Below are 20,687 nucleotides of genomic sequence, written 5' to 3'. Positions count from 1 at the left end.
CTAGTGCTTAAAGAGATGAGAAATAAGTGTAAAACTATAGCTATAGACAACATAGTTGTGAATAAGCTCAGTTTGAGCACAGACCCTGGCCAGGGTGTAAATTTTAGCAGGAAAATTATGAGCTGAAAATAGAAATAATGAAGAGAAGCGCGCTTCCACGTATCGTATTGGGTACTTTGCGGCATGGAACACAGCAAGGATCGAGGCGTACCGTTGTGTGGAGGGCCCGACGGTTTCGCTAGTACGTAGCTATAGTAATGCATTAAGTCTGGGCCGGTTCGACTCCGCTGTTCAGATACGTACCCTGTGATTACTCGTGTTCTGGTCAAGGCCACACAAAATCAAAAACCTGGCTACCATCTACTGTGGGACCAGGAAGTCAGGCAGCCCCCACGCAGGAGATAAGGGGTGATAGTTATAAACCAGTGCCGACTTGCCCCTTCTAAAAGCCGTATGTGATTGCATTAATATTCCGTTTTATCAGTTCAACTAACGCGTGTGCGTCCTAGTGTGCATTGAAAGATGCAGCATAAAAAATGTTCAAAATTTTGGATAATAACTAAAGCAAAATTAGAATGAGAAAGATAATTGGCTACATAATCATTGGGGTGAAATTAATCTTCATTGCAAGAAGCGGTGATTTAAATAGAGAAATCTAAGATCATAAAAGAATGAATGCATGTTCCGTGGAATGTGATTTGTCAACACGGAAAAACCCTGAGTGATGAAAACGTTAACACTGAAAAAAGATACAATTTTGTTGAAAAAGAACATGCAAGGTTAAGGGTCATGCAAAAAAAAACAAAAAAAACATCTAATGTTCCATACTTCAGTTTGGCGACGGATGTACAAGGGTAATTCAATTAATGGAACGACATTTTGAGATGGAAATGACAGGAATATGATGAATTATCATGTTATGAGGGGACTTTTGATATACAGTAAATTGATTTAAATTAAATTACAAATTTTTAGTCTGCGCATAATCCACTTCAAAGAATACTGACTCATGGGTTGAGGAAAACGGGGTTATATTAGTTCAGTGGTTCTCGATTATTTCCTGTCACGCCCCCCCTACCAAGAAGAAAATAAATTCGCGCCCCCCCACCACAATTTTGTTTTTTACATTTTGTACTCATGTACTTTGTATATTAATGTTAGATTGTCAATAAAATATCCCTTAACAAAGATAAATTGATTAAAAAAAAAATATATCATTTTGAGAACGACTATTGTGAGGATCTCGAAACTCAGCACTCTGTGGTGCGAATATTGACTGGATGATAAATATTTACTATACGTTTTTGTTTAGTTTTTCTGAACTTTATTAACATGAACAAACCAAACAGTTATTAATACATAGATAAGCTAGAAAAGACAAAAAGAGCCAGGGGGATTTCAAACAAAAATTCTACATAAATAACATAAAGCAACAGTTTTAATTTGTTGACTATACATTTTTTTTTTTAAGTTTACAATCTGATTGACGTCAAACCGCTTTGTTTTGATGACGTCAGCCATTTCCGTGTTCCAGCCTGAGAGCGTCTGCTAAATTGCTCACGTAGCCATCGTCTTATTTTGTTTGGATACGTAATGGTTGCAATCCAACATTTCTGTTCATAGCTGCTGGCTCTCCGCCCGAACGCGGTTTGAGTCAGACTTCTTTTCAAAGTCGAGCGTCCATCGAAGCAATTCATTTTAGCAATTAGCGTGCTTAGCGCCTCCTTGCTCGCTCTGCTGAGGCGCAAGATAGCTTGGCATTTAAAGAGCGGCGAAATAAATCACTTCCGGGTCAACAAGCGACGGGGCGACGCTTTTTTTTTAATCAGGACTGCGTGACAAGGCGACACGTTTTTTTTTAAAACCAGTACTGCGTGAACTCGGGGCACAAACATCTTTGACAAGCTCAAACTCGCGTTGTCTGAGATCACCTTTTTTGGTCCCAAAACCATGCAAAAAATTATGTTCCCCAGGGTCCCACGCGCCCCCCCCCAGCATCGCACCACGCGCCGAATCACTGGTGTAGCACAACAGGAGGCCGCTTGCAAATTTCGCCCAGCAGTTGAAGATGTTGCTCGTTCTCTTCTTTTATTCTACAAAGTTCCTCTTTGTACTTGGGTGTCGTTCGAGCACACATTTTCAAACGCCAATCTCAACAAATCCGCACTTGATCTCTGCTTGGCGATAACTCGTGTGCTTCTATTTGTTCGACGAGACGAATGAAAGATGGCGTCGTTTTTTTAGAGCAGCGCTGAACGGATTTCCTGCGTGGAAACTGCAGTTTGTTCTGCACTAAAGCGGAAGAACAGGACACACCTCGCTGTGATATGATTGGCTGCTGGCTATGTGGCGCACTGTCATCAACTCACGCGCCCCCCTCAGCATCGCACCGCGCCCCATTATTTGAGAATCACTGTATTAGTTAGTTAAAAAAAGAATAGCTAAATTATAGTTGACGTGTTCATGGGTGTTCTGAAGGTTCGCATGTTTATAGAATCATCCCTTTGAGTTGTGATTAAGAAGGGGATATCTTCTGAACTAATGTTAATTGTCCTTACTGACATCATGCGGAACAGTCTGTCAATGAGAAACTGCTAATCAGTATGAGTAGAACCCCCGTTTTTGCATAGATGAAAGAAAATATTGTATTGGATGGAGAAAAAGAATTGTTACACTCGTGGGTTCAGAGGGCCAAGAGTGCTAATTCACCGGGAACGGAAAAAAGAACATGGGAAAAATAAATAAAATAAAACAGGGGGAAGCAGTTAATGCAGCAGCCGACGCATGCAGCTCCCATTGCGTCTGCTCTTTCCGTTTCCGCTGCTCCTGGGCCAGGTTCTGGTGACGCAGTGCCACAGCAGACTTGTTGTCCGCACCGGCCGGTCAACAAGGTCACGTAACAGAAGTAGGGGTGGTTATAGACATGGGTTGTGAGTGGGACGTGCTTTTGCTGTGGGTTGTGGGGTTACTGCGTGATGAGCGGTCCAAACCGAGCCACTTCCTGAAATGTGCCATCCTGTGGTCCAGCGCCATGCCTGACACAAAGAGCTCCTCTAGCACGGGGGCGCCATCGCTACCCCCTCCTCCGACAACGCTTCTGTGGCTTCCAAATGCACACTTGACGCCTCAACCCGATTGGGACCACATTCCACGATAGGGGTGCCCGTGGAGCCTCTGCATTCAAGGACCGACAGGTCTTGGCATTCCGGTGACGATTGATGGACAACAGTTTTTGATGGTGGAACAAGATATTCCACGCTTTGCAAGTTCCTTCTGCATATCCCAGTGAGCAACAACACTGTTACGCTTGTAGGACTCTTGAGATTGGCCGAGTCACTGCCATGGACCGAACCCGCACCTGTGAAACACTGGAATTCGAGTGGGACTGAATTTCCAGAAGGGACTGAATTGTGCACATCCGGCGGGGGAAGCATATGTTGTCCTCCGTTCCAGTAGACTGGGCAGCTCTGAGACCAGGGTCTCCATCCTCCCGCAGCTGGTACTTCCTGTTCCTGCTCTGGTCTGCGTGGTGTAGCCGCCTCCACCCCTTCAAACCACCAATTGGTCCTTTGCATTGAACACTGAGTTATGATGATTTTGTTTGTCAGGATGTATTCACGCAATTTCGAGGGTCATAAGTGCATCTTGCATTAGGATTATGTATTTGTGACGTCTACCGGTGCTGCCTTGCATGTGTGCCTTGCCCCAGAGCAGAGGAAACGCCCTGAATTGTCTTTGTTCGCGGAGCCACAAATCACATTCACTATCGGTGCGCATCATCATACTCAAGATTTCAGCCCATTGGTGAAGACTTTTGGTTAATTTCAGATGTAGAATACCCCATGTCACTAGCAGGGTGTGGTGTTTCAGCACCCATTCCGAATTCTTCTGTTATGGAACATTTTCCGAATCTCGGCACTGTGGTAGACAGTGAATGGTTCACTCTGAAGCGAAAGCTCTGTTTGCGTCTCTGCCAGAGGGGTTGTGGACCCGGGGTCTGACTGATGTTGTGCTCTGCTCCACAGCTTCTCCAATTTGTTTTTGCTATATCTGCGAAAGTTTTTATTTTATTGTGAAAGAAATTAAGTTTGTCATGTCATCATGTTTCAAAACTATGCTTACAGGTTAATAGAAGGTCACAAAAACATGGACCTCTTAAACAGGAAAACGTGAGTTCAGTGGTAACAGAGTTGTGTCTATGCTGGCAGTTTAGCAGGAAGCCACAAAAACAGATGCACGTCTTGAACTGTGTTTGACAGGAAACCGTTTAGCTCGCATTGAACAGAAGTTTGACCCAAACATGTGTTGTAAGCTGAAACCGTTCGAACAACAGGAAGAGTGTGGATGGGTGTGATCAAGTCAAAGTGTTCATGTTTTTCCGTTCTTTATGAGTTTGCATATTCAAAATGCTTTGCTGTGCTTCAATAAAAGGCCGCACAGGAGCGGGAAAGCTTTTCTCTTTGGCGGACTGCTCCTCGCAAGTGACAAAGACAATCTTGGCTGGATGATTCATTTGTGCAGGCTTGTCTCGTTTTTGACAAAAACTTCTTTGACATATCTTGTTCAAGCAATTCCTTATGGAATGATTCAACCTAACTCTACAAAATGTGCACACTGCGGCAAAATGATCAATGGCGGGTGATGAATTTTAGTGGATAAACCACAAAGGATTAAGTTTTTTTAAGAAATCAAGTACGTATTGGTCTTATTTATGAAATTTTTACTGGCTCGGTCAATGAACCTCCGGTGGCCCTGCACTGTTTTGTGCACGTGTGCGTAGTTTCACCCCATCCAAACATTTAAAATACATTGAATGCATCCATCCAGGGTTGCACGGATCTCATCAGTGAACAAGCGCATGCTGCAAGGAATGCATCTGCATCTTTGGCTTACTATGGGCTGTCAAGGGAGAATCGCCCCAATGTGGAGGAGCGTCTCACTCCTCGGCAAGTAGGAATTTGGACACGGACTCCAAACGGCAAGTTTCCGGCCAGGAGAGATGGAACCCCAGTGAACAAGTCTGATCTCTGAACCTCCAATTCTCCCCGGGCCTTTTATTGAGAATCATAAGTCACGTCGACATGTGCCGACACATTACAATTAATACAGAAATCAATACAAGTACATACGACCGATTCAAAGGTACCTAAATTGTCAAGGGCATGTTTATCCTTGGTCTGGCTGGTGTTTGTCCGGTCCACATCCGCCTCCCCTCATGTGTATTTAGAGTGGAGTTTGTTCGGTTGCCCTGACCTAAGTGGTCGCCTTAACCTAAGTGTGGTGATGTTTTTGTTAGTTCCCAGATTTGTTAGTTAATGAATGAACCAAGGTTAGTAACAATATTCCATATTATAGTGTTGTGTGGTGTTAGTCTTTATTCTTTTGTAATGTTGAATGACGTTTAGACTTTGTGTGATAATAGAGTGTTGTGATATTAGACTGTGTGTGACATTAGGTTTATTTCTGATTACATTCGATAACATGATTACTCTTATAATATTCTTCACATGGGCTTAAAAAGGGAGAACGTCACAACCCCCTTTTCCACCAACAAGTCCAGGAACATTTAGTTCCTGGTAATAAAGTTCCTGTGGCCCAGGTGGTTTGCATCTCGACTGCAACTCATAGTTCTTGATAATGTATGCAAAAGACAATGATGACGGAACAATGGGAGGTGTTGTGTTACTTTGTTACTCATTACTGACACCCTATGGCTGTTATACATCATTGCGGTTACAAAATAATTCAGTGAACTCATAATATTTTGGTGTATCTTTGTCGAATTTGAATACATATTGGATAACTTTAAAATATACAGTCATTATTCAAATATGTCAACATGAAAGTCAGAGTGAAAGTGTTGTTGCTTAATGCTTATGTGTAAGAACTTTTACTCTTCAAATGTAATTTTGTTTTAAAATTTATTTCAAAACAGAAATTTTATAAAAATAAAAAGGGTAATGTCGGAACTTACTCGCAGGATAAGTATCATTTTGGGTAAAAAAAAAAAACCCAAACGTAAATCATACAATAAATCACGACTCTGATTCCAGCGCCACTTTAATTCTTTTAGGGATCCAGATTATAATGTAAGCAAAAAGTACCCACGATGAAACTATCTATAAATGCAAAATGAAATACTTGAAAACATATTTCGCTTGAAGGATTCCTATTTTATCAATGACATTATGCTGCGATGGCCCCCAGTGGCCCCCATCAATAAGTTAGGGTCCCACAACAGGCGTTCCATCAGACGCACACAATAGCCTGTGTGTGCTAACTTCAGCTCGCTTCCAGAAACGTCTGTGACTATGTCAGGAATGAAATCGGCATCAGCCGCAACGTGCTTCCTATTTAAATGCTCGTTTATCACAGCTGTGCTGCTAAGAAAGGGAGGTTGCAGCACAACTGTGATAGCAGCTAACGGGAGGTTTACATCGTAGGATGTAATTTTGTGAAATGCCCCCATGGTCCGGTCCAAATCGGGGTCGCACGCATTGATTCGTGTTCGGCAGGCACAAATCAAGGTAGCACGGTAGAAACAATATAAGACAAAGTCGCCACCTGAGGTTTGACTTGACCAAACCAAATTTGTCTTTTTGTGTCCTGCAGACGTCAGACAAAATGATCTCCGTTCTGTGAAAGAGGAGCCAGACTTGACTCACATCAAAAAGGAGGAGGAGGAGGAGGAGATCAACAAGTCACCAGTGAACGTTGTCCATATAAAGACTGATGATGAAAACAAGGATCAGCGTGAGGACAAGAGAGGGGCGGAGCCTCCAAGCAGCAGCTCAAGTCATCACGTGACAACAGAAGGTGATGAAGACCAATGGGGGCCATCACAAGCACAAAATGAGGACACATTATCAGACGCTCATGACGATGATGATGATAATGGGCAAGCTAAAGGTGAAAGGGCATGTCACACTGAATCATTAACTTCAAAGCTGTCTTTAAAACTGGGCACAAGAACACACAGTGGAGAAAAAACATTTTCTTGCTCGGTTTGTGGCAAAAGCTTCCTGCATAAGTCAACGTTAACAATGCACACAAGAACACACAGTGGAGAAAAACCTTTTTCTTGCTCGGTTTGTGGAAAATGCTTCTTTCAAAAGGCAGGTTTAACAAATCACACAAGAAAGCACAGTGGAGAAAAACCTTTTTCATGCTCAGTTTGTGGCAAGAGTTTCTCTGACAAGTCTAATTTAACACGCCACACAAGAACACACAGTGGTGAAAAACCTTTTTCTTGCTCGGTTTGTGGAAAATGCTTCTTTCAAAAGGCAGGTTTAACATATCACACAAGAAAGCACAGTGGAGAAAAACCTTTTTCATGCTCAGTTTGTGGCAAGAGTTTCTCTGACAAGTCTAATTTAACACGCCACACAAGAACACACAGTGGTGAAAAACCTTTTTCCTGCTCAGTTTGTGGCAAAAGCTTTAATGTAAAGTCAATTTTAACAGTTCACACAAGAACACACACTGGAGAAAAACCTTTTTCCTGCTCAGTTTGTGCCAAGAGTTTCTCTCAAAAGTCGCATTTACGAAACCACACAAGAACACACAGTGGGGACAAGCCATTCAGTTGCAGCGTTTGTTCTAAAATATTTGTCACTAAACAGGGAGCTGAGAGACACGATTGTGCTGGCGAGAATTGCAGCGATCCTTGAAGATTAAAAAAAGAAAAAAAAATGAAAGAACCGACTCTTTGTGGTAAGATGTAAATGTGATTTTCAATAAAATATGATGAAATTGAATTTTGCAAAGCTCTTTTATTGACACAAGGCCAATGTGATCAGTGCATTGTGTCTGAGTGATGATGATTTGTTTTGGTGTTTACATCAAACATGGAAATAAAATTTATTGCCTTTGCCTGGAATAACATTTTTTAACATTATGCTTTTCAGTTGTCTTTTTAATAATACCTAATGGAAAAAGTGTGAGAAGAAACGGTGCTTATGAAATCGGTGCCTTCGACAATCATCAATAAAATCACTTGTTCCACTTGCTCAACTGGCCTTCATTACGCTGTGTGAAAAGGTGAAAAACTGATGTAGAAGTTGAACTATAAAAAACAAGGAAGAGAAACGCAAGCAGTCTCAGTTTCTCTTTCTAGGTTGAGCTCTATCAAGTGTTTGGGGTTTGTTGCTAAGCAGAATCTCACTGCGGAAAAACTGTCATTTTGTCAAATATACAAAATACTTTTTTCATGCTATATTATATTTTTTATACTTTGGATTGCTTATATAATGAAATCGGGAAATATTGAAATGTAAAATTAGCAACGACATACAGACTTAATGCAATTAATAAGAAATATAGAAACATTTTATAAATATTGAACACATTGAGAAGAGTTAATCTTGAAATAAATATTGAAATATAAAAAATACTTAGGTATTAAATTAATTCAATTACCCGACCCCGGATGAGCGGCAGAAAATGGCTGGATGGATGGAATAATTTAAATTGCATACATATTCAAATGAACAAATATGTTAAGAAATATTCAAGAGTGAAATAAAAAGGTTTAGATTAATATTGATATAATTTCACATTAAAATAATTGAATAAATATTCTAATTCTAATTATTACATAAGCAATCTTAAATATACATTGAAATGAATTTCAAAAAAAGTTGTGTATTTTTAAATGGCCTAATATAGACATGGGGAGTAATTCTCTTTATGAAACTATGAAGGGACTGGAGCTCACAGAAGTGACCAGTCTTGGTTCTGAAGTTCCGATGTAACCAGATACTGCCCTGAGAGAAAATAGGCCTGAGCATTGTTTATGGTGGGGGCAATTCTCTCGCCAGGTCAGTGACCTTTGAGGGTATGAGAGTAATTTAAGGTGGTCACGAGTAGACTGGTCGTATCAAAGGGGAGACGCGTCTGCTCTCCCTCTGGGGGACTTTTGGAGGGAAATCCCGAAGACTAGCGTGATGGGAATTGCATATGCAACAAGGGAAAATGAGATATTCATGTCCTATTTGGGCATTCCCTATAAGAAGGGAATGTCTGAGAGGGGGCTCGCACGTTTTTGGGGAGACTTCTTTTGACATCAGCATGTGACGAGAATAAAATCTTTTTCGAACCATCGCCAATCCAGCCTTGCTCGGCTGCCTCTCCGGAAGGCAGCAAGGACGCACACTTCAAAGACAAAATATACTACATGTTGAAAGAAAAATAATACTCAAATATTGAAATAAGTATAGAATTGAATGAATAAACAACAAAGAAATAAATACCTCCTGGAAAATATCGTTATTTTCAACATTTGTCAACATTTTTCTTTCTTGCACATTCTTCAACAATCTAAATTTTTTTTACTTTTAATTTTTAAGTTACTTCAGTGCATGTCACACCTGAGCCTTCAGTGAAGTCCTACTTTCTCCTTCTTGAAGGAATCCCCATCAAAACACCATCATTTATGACACCACGGCTGGACAAATAATATACAGAAACACACTTACGCACCACTGAGTGAGTGTAGACGCCAAATAGGGGTCAAATGTATGTGTGTATGACCTTTGTTGAGCACTGTGTGGCGCTCTGACTGATTATATAAAACGGAAGTGGAAGAAAGTGTGCTCAGGTACGGACTTAAAGGGCATACAGGTTTTTGACGGCTTGGGCGGAGCGTGTAAAACTTTATGGATCGTGTTTTAGATTGATTTTAAGATTGACGATTGATAAATAAACCTTACCTTTTAACAAGCTACTCATGGACTCTTTGTTGAATAACATAGCAAAGCAATCACAGGTAACAAAGCCGCCAGCGCGTCAAGCCAAGCCAATCTAAGCAAACAAGCAGTCAATACCTCACTAGCCTACTAGTATACTGGCTAGTACACTGTCAAAAACCTGCCCAAACACAAACTGTGTTGGAGAAAACGACGGATCAGTTGGAGTAACGCAGACGGCGTGGGACGATCGGGGAAGCCGGTGTGTGGAGGAGCAGCCGGCGTTGATCGACTTCGCAACCAGACGTGATGGTTGCTAACATGGCTAATCCAGAGGAGTGCTGCTGACCACCAAGTGGATTGGAGCACCGACGCCATCGTGTGGATTTACAGTAGTGATGGGTAGATGAGGCATACTGTATCGTTTCGACACAGTGACACAATGTATTGACACTGTGTTGCTGAATACTGACACCTGGTGGACTTGCAGGAAATATTTGACAGGGTCATCTGACACTGATCTGTCAAACTAATTTTATCCAATTCCATTGATTAGCGACGTGATGTGTTTTTATATATCCTATTTCGTATTACTTTCCATCGCACTAATTATTCTCTTATTTATCTCATTTATATATTTAACTGAATTATTGTTGTATTGCACTGGAGAGGGGAGCTCTCTAATCTCGTTGCACACTTGAGTACAATGACAAAGGGATTTCTGATTCTGATTAGGCATTTGCTTTCACATTATTTTTACATACACGCAATTTCATAAAAAAAATCTTTGATATTCGAGACGCAGTTGATAAATTAAGTGAACATCTGTCTGAATGCCCAAATAAAAGTGTTGTGAATGACAATGGACTCATTGTAATTAAAGATTTTTATTAAAAAAAATAGTTTCTCCAGCGTTTTGTTATTCAGTCTATTTCTTTTTTTGAGGCAATTTCCCCCGCCTTTGAGAAGATCCTCTCACAAGGCACTGAAGAGGCCGGTGTGCACAACGCCTGTGTGGCTAATAGAAATAGGTGAGGGAACGTTGCCTCCATGGACTTCCAGTATAAGAGCGAGTCTTCCGTACGTGCAACGTGTCCTGCTGACATGTAGCGCTGCACCTCTGAGTGCGCATCAACAGTGACGTCTGCCATCTTGTGGATATTTAACGCAAAGTAATGCGCCAATAACTCGATGCTTGTTTTGAGCGTCCATCCTGTTGACAGAAGCGCTTCCTTATGAACACAGTTTGGCGCGCGACCGCTGTGTCGACACCATTCCGGCAGTGGTCACGTGACTTTCTTAAAGCGGTACGCGCACCGACACGGGGTTTGCCCTGGAAGCTCGGCGCGCGCATCGACTCCTCAGTGTCGCTGGACCAATCACTACCTAGGAGAAAAGAGATGTGAATTTGGTTTTCGTCACTCACTAAACGAACATATGTGACAGTTCCATAGCCTCCTTCGCTGGCGTCAGAAAAATTATGTAATTGTGCCTGCTTTACAGCTACAAACCCAGCTGGTCTCATACACCGGTCAACTTTAAATGTAGCTAGCTGGCCCAAGTCCTCCAACCACCTTCTCCATCGCTTTAAAATGTCTTGTGGCAAAGGATCATCCTAACTGCAGCCCCTTCTACACAGCTCCTGTTGCATTATTTTGGCCTGAAGGGTCACTGGCGCCAGGAACCCCAGTGGGTCGTAAACAGAACTGTTGACTGATAGCATCCCACGTCTGGTCAGAGCCCGATGCTTTATTTCCAATCCAAAGACAAAATCATCCGTCTCCACACACCACTGAAGACCAAGCGCTCTTTCTCCTAGAAGCTTGTCATGGTCCAAATCCAACATCTTCAGCTCTTTGGCTCTCCATTCTTCAGAGATGGCTTGCAAAACAACATGACTGTTGCAAATCCACTTTTCCAAAGCAAAGCCTCCTTGTTGACAGAGACCAATGAGGCCCTGTATCAGCTGGATAGCTTTTGTGACAGTGGCTGTGCTCTTCAGACAATCATCAACATAAAAGTTCTGTTGAACAGCTTCTATAACAACCGATAGGCACTTAGACTGATTGTCTTGAGCCATTCTTCTCAGAGCATAAGCTGCGCAACTTGGTGATGAGATGGCTCCAAATAAATGCACCATCATTCTGTAAGGCACTGGTTGTTGTGTTGTGTCTCCATTAGGCCACCACAAAAAACATAGAAAGTCCCGATCCTCCTCTGGCACACGGACTTGATGGATTTTTCATAAAAAAAATCTTTGATATTCGAGACGCAGTTGATAAATTAAGAGAACATCTGTCTGAATGCCCAAGTAAAAGTGTTGTGAATGACAATGGACTCATTGTAATTAAAGATTTTTATTCAAAAAAATTAGTTTCTCCAGCGTTTTGTTATTCAGTCTATTTCTTTTTTTGAGGCAATTTCCCCCGCCTTTGAGAAGATCCTCTCACAAGGCACTGAAGAGGCCGGTGTGCACAACGCCTGTGTGGCTACTATAAATAGGTGAGGGAACGTTGCCTCCATGGACTTCCAGTATAAGAGCGGGTCTTCCGTACGAGCAACGTGTCCTGCTGACATATAGCGCTGCACCTCTGAGTGCGCATCAACAGTGACGTCTTCCATCTTGCGGATATTTAATGCAAAGTAACGTGCCAATAACTCGATGCTTGTTTTGAGCGTCCATCCTGTTGATAGATGCGCTTCCTTATGAACACAGTTTGGCGCGCGACCGCTGTGTCGACACGATTCTGGTAGTGGTCACGTGACTTTCTCAAAGCAGTACGCGCACCGACACGGGGTTTGCCCTGGAATCTCGGCGCGCGCATCGACGCCTCGGTGTCGTTGGACCCATCACTAATTTACAGCTAAGGCGCCCAACGAGAGGTATATGTAGCGCTACACTGTCGATGGCCAATTGTGTGCACACTTAAAAAAAATTAAAAAAATCCAATGCATTGGTAACGCTGCGTGCGTTAAAATTACTTCGAACGTCGCGGTTCTACAAATTGCGCTGGATCACGTGACTCACTGACCAAAGTTCGCGTCATCACCGGAGCTGAACTTTGCGTTGCGTTTACTGCCAGCACGTACAATGGAAGCCTGTGCAGCGGACATGGACACAAATAATGAAAATGAAGTACTTAATGATTCGGGAACTCAAAAACGTATTGTTAAATTAACAGAAAAGGGTTTGGTTGATAAACTTGAAAGGTTACAAAACAATAGGAAATGTAAACTTAACAATGTGAGTAAAATTAGAAGCGATTTGAATGCATTCATGTCTCGTGGTGATAAAACCAAGGTGATAAATGGTCTTGATGAGTTGAAAGGGTTGTGTGTTGATGCTAAAAATGTACATGATTCAATGATGGGTTTGTTGTCTGTTGAAGAGGGTGAAAAGCACGAAATATGGTTTAAAGTCAAAATGATCCCAAACAATGAGTGTTTTTCAAGGGTCAATCTATGGCTTTCTCAAGGTTCAACACAAATAAAAGAAACCGATAAAGGTTATGCTAATGATGAAATCTCTCCTGAAGATAGTGTGTCAAACGTGAGCAGCAGGGTTAGCAAAAAAAGTACCAAGTCCTCTGCTTAATCTGCTAAACTAAAGGCAGTAGCGGAAAGAGCTGCAGTGCTGGCTCGTGTGAAAATATTGGAACAACGACATGCTATTGAAGAAGAAGAAGCAAAACTAAGGAGAAGAATGGAGATGCTTGATTTGGAGGCGGAACTGGTGGCATTTGAAGCGCGGATGGACATTTATAATGCCAATGAAGAGGGCCAGTCTCAAGCGCAGTCAACTGTAAAGAAAAATGGAGCAATGAATGGACAAGGTTTAAACCCCACAGTCCAAGAGTTTAAACCTCATCATGATGATATGGAAACAGCACAACAAAAGGAGAGATTCAGGATGCCACAAATGGAAAACAAAACAACGGATGTGAGGCCAAAGAAATTGATTGCATCAAATATAAAGCAACAGCATAACCTCCTGGAACAAAGGAAATGGAACACAAATCAGGAGCACCCTTTGGTGGAGCAAGATGGAAAAGCAATGGAAGTAAAGGTACGGTCAACACAAAGTGATGCGCAAGCTCATTCATCAACCACTTCACAGGTTCCTGCAGACCTTTTGACCATTATGAGCAGACAAACTGAGATTACAGCAGCCTTAATGAACCAACAGCGTTCAATGACACTTCCACCAAGAGACATTCCAATATTTGATGGTGATCCATTGCACTACAGAACTTTCATTAAAGCATTTGAGCAAGGAGAGGAAAGTAAAGCAGCCGCAGCAGACAGTTTGTATTATTTTGAGCAATACACCCGAGGGCAACCTCAGGAACTTGTGCAAAGTTGTCAACACATGGCTTCAGATCGTGGTTATGCCGTGGCCAAGGCTTTGCTCCAGGATCATTTTGGAAATCCTTACAAAATGGCCACTGCATACATTAGTCAGGCTCTGTCATGGCAAACAATAAAAACAGATGACACAAAGGCACTGCACAGTTACTCCTTATTTCTGCTGCAACATCATGCAGGAGCTGGACATGCCTGCGAACTTGAGGGCAATCTTGGCCAAGTTGCCCTATAAATTACGAGAACATTGGCGTGGCAAGGCCTATGACATCATGGAATCAACAGGATACAGAGCTGGATTTGCTGACTTGGTACAGTTCATAGTGCGGCACGTAAGAATTCTTTCGGACCCCTTCTTTGGAGATCTGCATGATTACAGCACTAACTCAACATCAATAAGTCAAGGCAGGTCATATGCGGGCAGTAGAGTGAAGGGGAACGTGGTGGCCAGTACCGTGACTGGGACAGACCCTCCCAAGGTTAAGCAGCCACACTCCTTCGAAGACTATGAAAATGGCCGTTGTATTTTTTGCTCACTGGAACATTTGCTGGAAAATTGTAAGCAGTTTGGAAGAAAGAAACACATGGACAAGCTGTTTATTTAGAAGACAAGAGGTTTATGTTTTGGCTGCCTTCGTCATGGACATGTTAGCCGTGACTGTGATATGAGATTGAAATGCGACATTTGCAAGCAAAATCATCCAACAGTGTTGCACATAAATAGACAGGCAACTGCTCCTCAACAAGAGTTGGAAACACCAGAGCTTATTCCCATTTCTCACATGACTTGTGGACATACAGGGGCCGGCAATTGTCGCACCATGTTGTCAGTGCTGCCTGTTAAAGTAAAAGCTGCCAAAGGTGACTGTGTGATCTTAACATATGCATTCTTGGATCCAGGCAGCACCGGAACATTTTGTTCTGAACAACTGATGAATCGCTTGAACCTCTCTGGAAAGAGAACCCAAGTCCTGATACGAACAATGGGTCAAACAAAGATGAGTCATGCCTTTTCACTTTTTAATCTCGAGGTGGCCGGCCTGGAAAGCTCTCAGTTCCATCCACTGCCGGAAGTGCTTACACAGGCGCAAATGCCAGTCACTACAGACGATATGGTAACATCTCAAGACCTCCTTAAATGGCCGTATTTGTCAGGTATACAGGTACCGTCCATTCAAGCCAAGGTTGACCTGTTGATCGGGATCAATGCACCCAAGCTATTGGAGCCATGGGAAGTTATTAATAGTCAAGGTAATGGTCCGTATGCTGTCAAAACTGCGCTCGGCTGGGTGGTTAATGGCCCACTGGATGGGAATAGTAGGATGGAAGCTTCTGTCGTATCTGTGAATAGAATTGGTGTCAGCAGGCTGGAGGAGCTGCTAATGAACCAGTATAATCATGATTTCTGCGAGAAGCACATGGAAAGCCATGAAATGTCAAGAGAAGACCAGCAGTTTCTCAATATTGTGGAAACATCTGCCAAGTTACAGAATGGAAAGTATACTATAAACTTACCTTTCAAGAAGAAAGATGTCTTCTTGCCAAACAATTTTGCTGTGGCCCAACAACGGTTACAAGGTTTGAAGAAGAAATTTAAGTTTAATCAGCAATTCCATCAAGAATATGTGAAGTACATGACGAATATAATCACTTGCAATTATGCAGAACAAGTACCTGATGATCAAAGAGACCTTGATTCAGGAAGAGTTTGGTATATTCCCCATCATGGTGTCCATCATCCCAGAAAGGGAACACTGCGTGTCGTGTTTGACTACGGTGCCACGTTTAAAGGCTTGTCCCTGAATACGGAGCTGCTGCAAGGGTCCCTTCTCACAAGCACGTTGATGGGCGTCCTCATGAGGTTTAGACAACAGCCAACAGCCTTCATGGGAGACACTCAAGCTATGTTCCATCAAGTCTGTGTGCCAGAGGAGGATCGGGACTTTCTACGTTTTTTGTGGTGGCCTAATGGAGACACAACACAACAACCAGTCCCTTACAGAATGATGGTGCATTTATTTGGAGCCATCTCATCACCAAGTTGCGCAGCTTATGCTCTGAGAAGAATGGCTCAAGACAATCAGTCTAAGTGCCTACCGGTTGTTATAGAAGCTGTTCAACAGAACTTTTATGTTGATGATTGTCTGAAGAGCACTGCCACTGTCACAAAAGCTATCCAGCTGATACAGGGCCTCATTGCTCTCTGTCAACAAGGAGGCTTTGCTTTGGAAAAGTGGATTAGCAACAGTCGTGTTGTTTTGCAAGCCATCTCTGAAGAATGGAGAGTCAAAGAGCTGAAGATGTTGGATTTGGACAATGACAAGCTTCCAGTAGAAAGAGCGCTTGGTCTTCAGTGGTGTGTGGAGACGGATGCTTTCGTCTTTGGATTGGAAATAAAGCATCGGGCTCTGACCAGACGTGGGATGCTATCAGTCAACAGTTCTGTTTACGACCCATTGGGTTTCCTGGCGCCAGTGACCCTTCAGGCCAAAATAATGCAACAGGAGCTGTGTAGAAGGGGCTGCAGTTGGGATGATCCTTTGCCACAAGACATTTTAAAGCGATGGAGAAGGTGGTTGGAGGACTTGGGCCAGCTAGCTACATTTAAAGTTGACCGGTGTATTAGACCAGCTGGGTTTGGAGCTGTAAAGCAGGCACAATTACATCATTTTTCTGACGCCAGCGAAGGAGGCTATGGAACTGTCACAGATGTGCGTTTAGTGAGCGACGAAAACCAAGTTCACGTATCCTTTCTCCTTGGCAAGGGTAGAGTAACACCCTTAAAGGTTGTGACTATTCCCCGACTTGAACTGTCTGTAGCTGTTCTCGTTGTGAAGATGGATGCTATGATCAAGGCTGAGCTTGGAATGCACCTTAATAGGTCTGTGTTTTGGACCGATAGCACATCCGTGCTGAAGTATGTTTGCAATGAAGATCGGCGATTTTATACAGTTGTTGCAAATCGAGTTGCCGTAATACGAGACTTGTCTGAGCCTGCACAATGGAGAGATGTTGGTACAAGGGAGAATCCAGCTGATTATGTGTCGCGAGGTCTGAGTGTTTCTGACTTTTTGAAAAGCAGAAGATGGCTGGAAGGACCAGAATACCTGTGGAGGGAAGAGGATCAGTGGCCACAGACACTGCTGGATGTCTCTTTGGACGTGGAAGATAAAGAAGTCAGGAAGGAGGCAGCAGCTCATGCTGTCAGTGTGTGCACTCCTGTACCAACAGATCAGCTGATCCTATTCTTCTCAGATTGGAGAAGGCTAAAAAGAGCAGCGTCTGGGTATTCAAAGTTGAAATCATGGTTGAAGGAAAAGTGCAAGGGGAACAAGCAGGTGCTTCCCTCAAGAAATGTCACCGTGTTATGTGATAAGCCCATCAGAAAGTCACAAAGACCCATTTTAGCATTATAAGATTTACAAGATGCTGAAATTTCCATCATCCGTTACTGTCAGCATCAGAGGTTTAAGTTGGAAATAGAAGCTCTTGCAAAGGGTTCGAGTGTGAGCCGCCATAGCCCTATCTGTAAATTGGACCCTACCTTAGATGATGGGCTGCTAAGAGTTGGAGGTAGGCTAGGCAAAGGTGCAATGCCAGAGGAGGCCAAGCATCCAGTCATCCTTGGTAAAGGTCTGCATATTTCTAGCCAATTTGGATCAGGCAGCGATAACAGGACATCTTGCGCAAGTTGGAGTTAATTGGACTTTTAACCCACCTCCGTGCTCCCACTTTGGCGGCGTTTGAGAGAGGATGATTTGTTCAGTGAGAAGGGTCCTAAACTCTGTTTTACGTCAACAAACCTTGGATGATGATGGACTGGCAATAGTGTTATGTGAGGCAGAAGCTATCTTGAATGATAGACCAATCACCAAGCTGTCAGATGACCCCAATGACTTGGAACCACTCACGCCCAATCATATTCTCCTGTTACGAGGGAAGCCGTCAATTTCGCCTGGTGTCTTTTCGGCTGAGGACCAGTATGGGAAAAGGAGGTGGAAGCAAATCCAATTCCTTGCTGATTTATTTTTGAAGAGATGGGTTCGTGAGTACTTGCCATTGCTTCAACAAAGACAGAAATGGAATGACAAGAAAAGGAACCTGGCTGTCGGAGACATTGTGACCATTATGGATCCATCTGCTCCACGGGGATCCTGGCTTCTAGGGAGAGTCTTGGAAGTTTATGCAGATGCACTTGGGTTAGTGAGATCCGTAAAATTGAGAACAAAATCCAATATAGTTGAAAGACCAATTTCCAAATTATGCTTAGTCTGTGAGACCTAATTTATTTAAAATGTTCGGGGGGGGGGGAATATATTTTAGGAATTGCCATGTTTGTGAACCATGTCAATTAGGGGCCGGTGTGTAGACGCCAAATAGGGGTCAAATGTGTGTGTGTGTATTACTTTTGTTGAGCAATGTGTGGCGCTCTGACTGATTATATAAAAGGGAAGAGGAAGAAGGTATGCCCAGGTACGGACTTAAAGGGCATACAGGTTTTTGACCGCTTGGGCGGAGCGTGTGCAACTTTATGGTGTTTTAGATTGATTTTAATATTGACGATTGATAAATAAACCTAACCTTTTAACAAGATACTCATGGACTCTTTGGTGAATAACATCGCAAGGCAATCACAGGTAGCAAAGCCGCCAGCGCGTCAAGCCAAGCCAATCTAAGCAAACAGACAGTCAATACCTCACTAGCCTACTAGTATACTGGCTAGTATAGCGGCTATGTTTTACAAAGATACACCAGGACATATGGATTCAACAGCCTTAACGGGGGATGCTGTGAACAAAGGTTTGATACGCCGATCGGAATTTGTGACGGGTTCCCGACCATTCACCGTGATAGGACCTCTACACACCGACATATTCTTTTGTGAGAGACATCTTCTCAATAACGTGGATCTACGAGTGAAACTAATCAAAGCCAACGACCAATTTTGTTTTATGAGTCCTCCCGACATGAACTATCATCTGAAAATCATGGGCGCATCCCTCTTTGTGAAAAGAGTCGCCGTTTCACCAGCCAACTCTATCGGTCATGCAGCAGCTCTCAACAAAGAAAATGCTTTATATCCGTTATCAAGAATTAATGTGAAAACTTATTCTATCCCACAACATTCCAGAACATGTCAACAAGACAACCTTTTCCTCGGCCATACACCTCGTTATGTGGTGTTAGGGCTTGTCAACCACAACGCCTTTGTGGGCAGAAAAGATTTGAATCCATTTAATTTTGCTCATCATCATTTGGAATATTTAGCGCTATGTCAAGAAGGGAGACAGATTCCAGCCAAAGCCTTCCAACCCCAATTTAATGCGGGAAACGCGGTTCGAGAGCTTCATAACTTGTTTACAGCGACAGGAAGACATTTGAAAGATTTACCTCTTTGTATGAACCGCGAGGACTTTTCAGGCGGATACGCGCTCCATGTTTTTAACTTAAACCCCAACGATGATTCGGGAGCTCTCGCACCCGTCTTCAACGGGAGTTTGAGGTTAGAGATGAGATTCAGAGTCCCACTCCCACACACAACCACCCTTATTGTGTACGCCTGCTACGATTCCATCTTGGAAATTAATTCAAAACGACAAGTCTTAGTGGTTTATTACTGATGAACGGGAGAGAGCTGGAGAAACTCATGAAACGTCTACAAGGGCGTTTATTTGGAGGCGTTTACGCTTCGGATGAAATAAATTCGCTGCAACCTACCCCACCAATCTTCTACATCGTCAACACACATCCTCGCAACCTACCTGGAGAGCATTGGCTAGCTCTCACGCTGGAAAAAGATGGAACGAGTACTTTTTTTTATGCTTTTGGAATTCCCCCGGAATTTCAAAATTATCCGCAAACCATAAACTCATTTTTGAAAAAACATTCCCGACGTATTTTGTACCATAACAGACGTCTGCAACACGAGCTGTCAATCACCTGCGGACAGCATTGCGTCTATTATTTAACCCATAGAGGCTGTGGGTTGAGTTATCAGGATGTGTTAGCATGCTACAAGGATGATGTGTTACAGAACAACGCCATGGTGTCTACTTTTGTTAAACATTATCAAACGTGTGTAGAAAAGCCTTGTACCGGACAGGCGGCGTGTTCTTTTCACAAATTTAAAACATGTCATTGTCTGTAATCATTTCAAAATGTTTTTTATTGAATAAAACATGTAAAAACATACAAACATTTCCGATTTTTCATTGACACTGATGAGGGGGTATAACCCAACCACTTTACAGAAGCAGGTCTTCTTTTTCTGCTCATCTTCTTCCTAATGGCTGTCCTCTTGTCGATATCACCATCATCAGAGCTTAACGACCCTCGGAGTTTCAATCTTCTGAATTCATCGCGGGCGTGGGGGTTGACGATGGTTGTTTCAGGAATATTGAGTTCGTATAGAGTGTGCAGAAACTCCTTCCAGCCACTGGGTGTTCGAGTCGCGATGTTTTTGCCCGTCACAGTAATCTGTCTGAGTAAATCGGTCATATGAGATCCTTTTATCGGTTTATCTTGATACATAAATTCGTGACGAGGGGTCCAACTTCTATGGGCGTCCTCGAGTTTTCTCAAAACATAGTTGGCGTTTTTCCGATAACGAGTCGGAACGTTTTGCAGGATATCGAACCA

At 42.8% G+C, this 20,687-nt stretch overlaps 2 protein-coding genes and 1 pseudogene across 2 annotated transcripts in view; 2 read left to right on the top strand and 1 right to left on the bottom strand.

The window, feature by feature from the left end:
• The window catches only part of LOC148342470 (uncharacterized), a 34,587-nt pseudogene extending 24,495 nt beyond the window's left edge, over positions 1-10,092 (top strand).
• The window catches only part of LOC148342459 (uncharacterized), a 299,864-nt gene that overhangs the window by 76,575 nt on the left and 202,602 nt on the right, over positions 1-20,687 (bottom strand). The window lies entirely within an intron of this gene.
• LOC148342466 (uncharacterized) overlaps positions 1-20,687 on the top strand; it is a 90,896-nt gene that overhangs the window by 48,955 nt on the left and 21,254 nt on the right. The window contains exon 2 of the mRNA XM_088286388.1: positions 7,223-7,512. Within this exon, the coding sequence (XP_088142514.1) occupies positions 7,223-7,512 (290 nt within the window). The remainder of the gene's footprint in view (positions 1-7,222; positions 7,513-20,687) is intronic.

The sequence above is a fragment of the Idiotropiscis lumnitzeri genome, chromosome 2 (genome assembly GCF_059441095.1).
Source record: "Idiotropiscis lumnitzeri isolate Australia: NSW breed Sydney's pygmy pipehorse chromosome 2, RoL_Ilum_1.0, whole genome shotgun sequence".
Taxonomy (NCBI): Eukaryota; Metazoa; Chordata; class Actinopteri; order Syngnathiformes; family Syngnathidae; genus Idiotropiscis; species Idiotropiscis lumnitzeri.
This window is presented reverse-complemented; position numbering and strand designations above follow the sequence as displayed.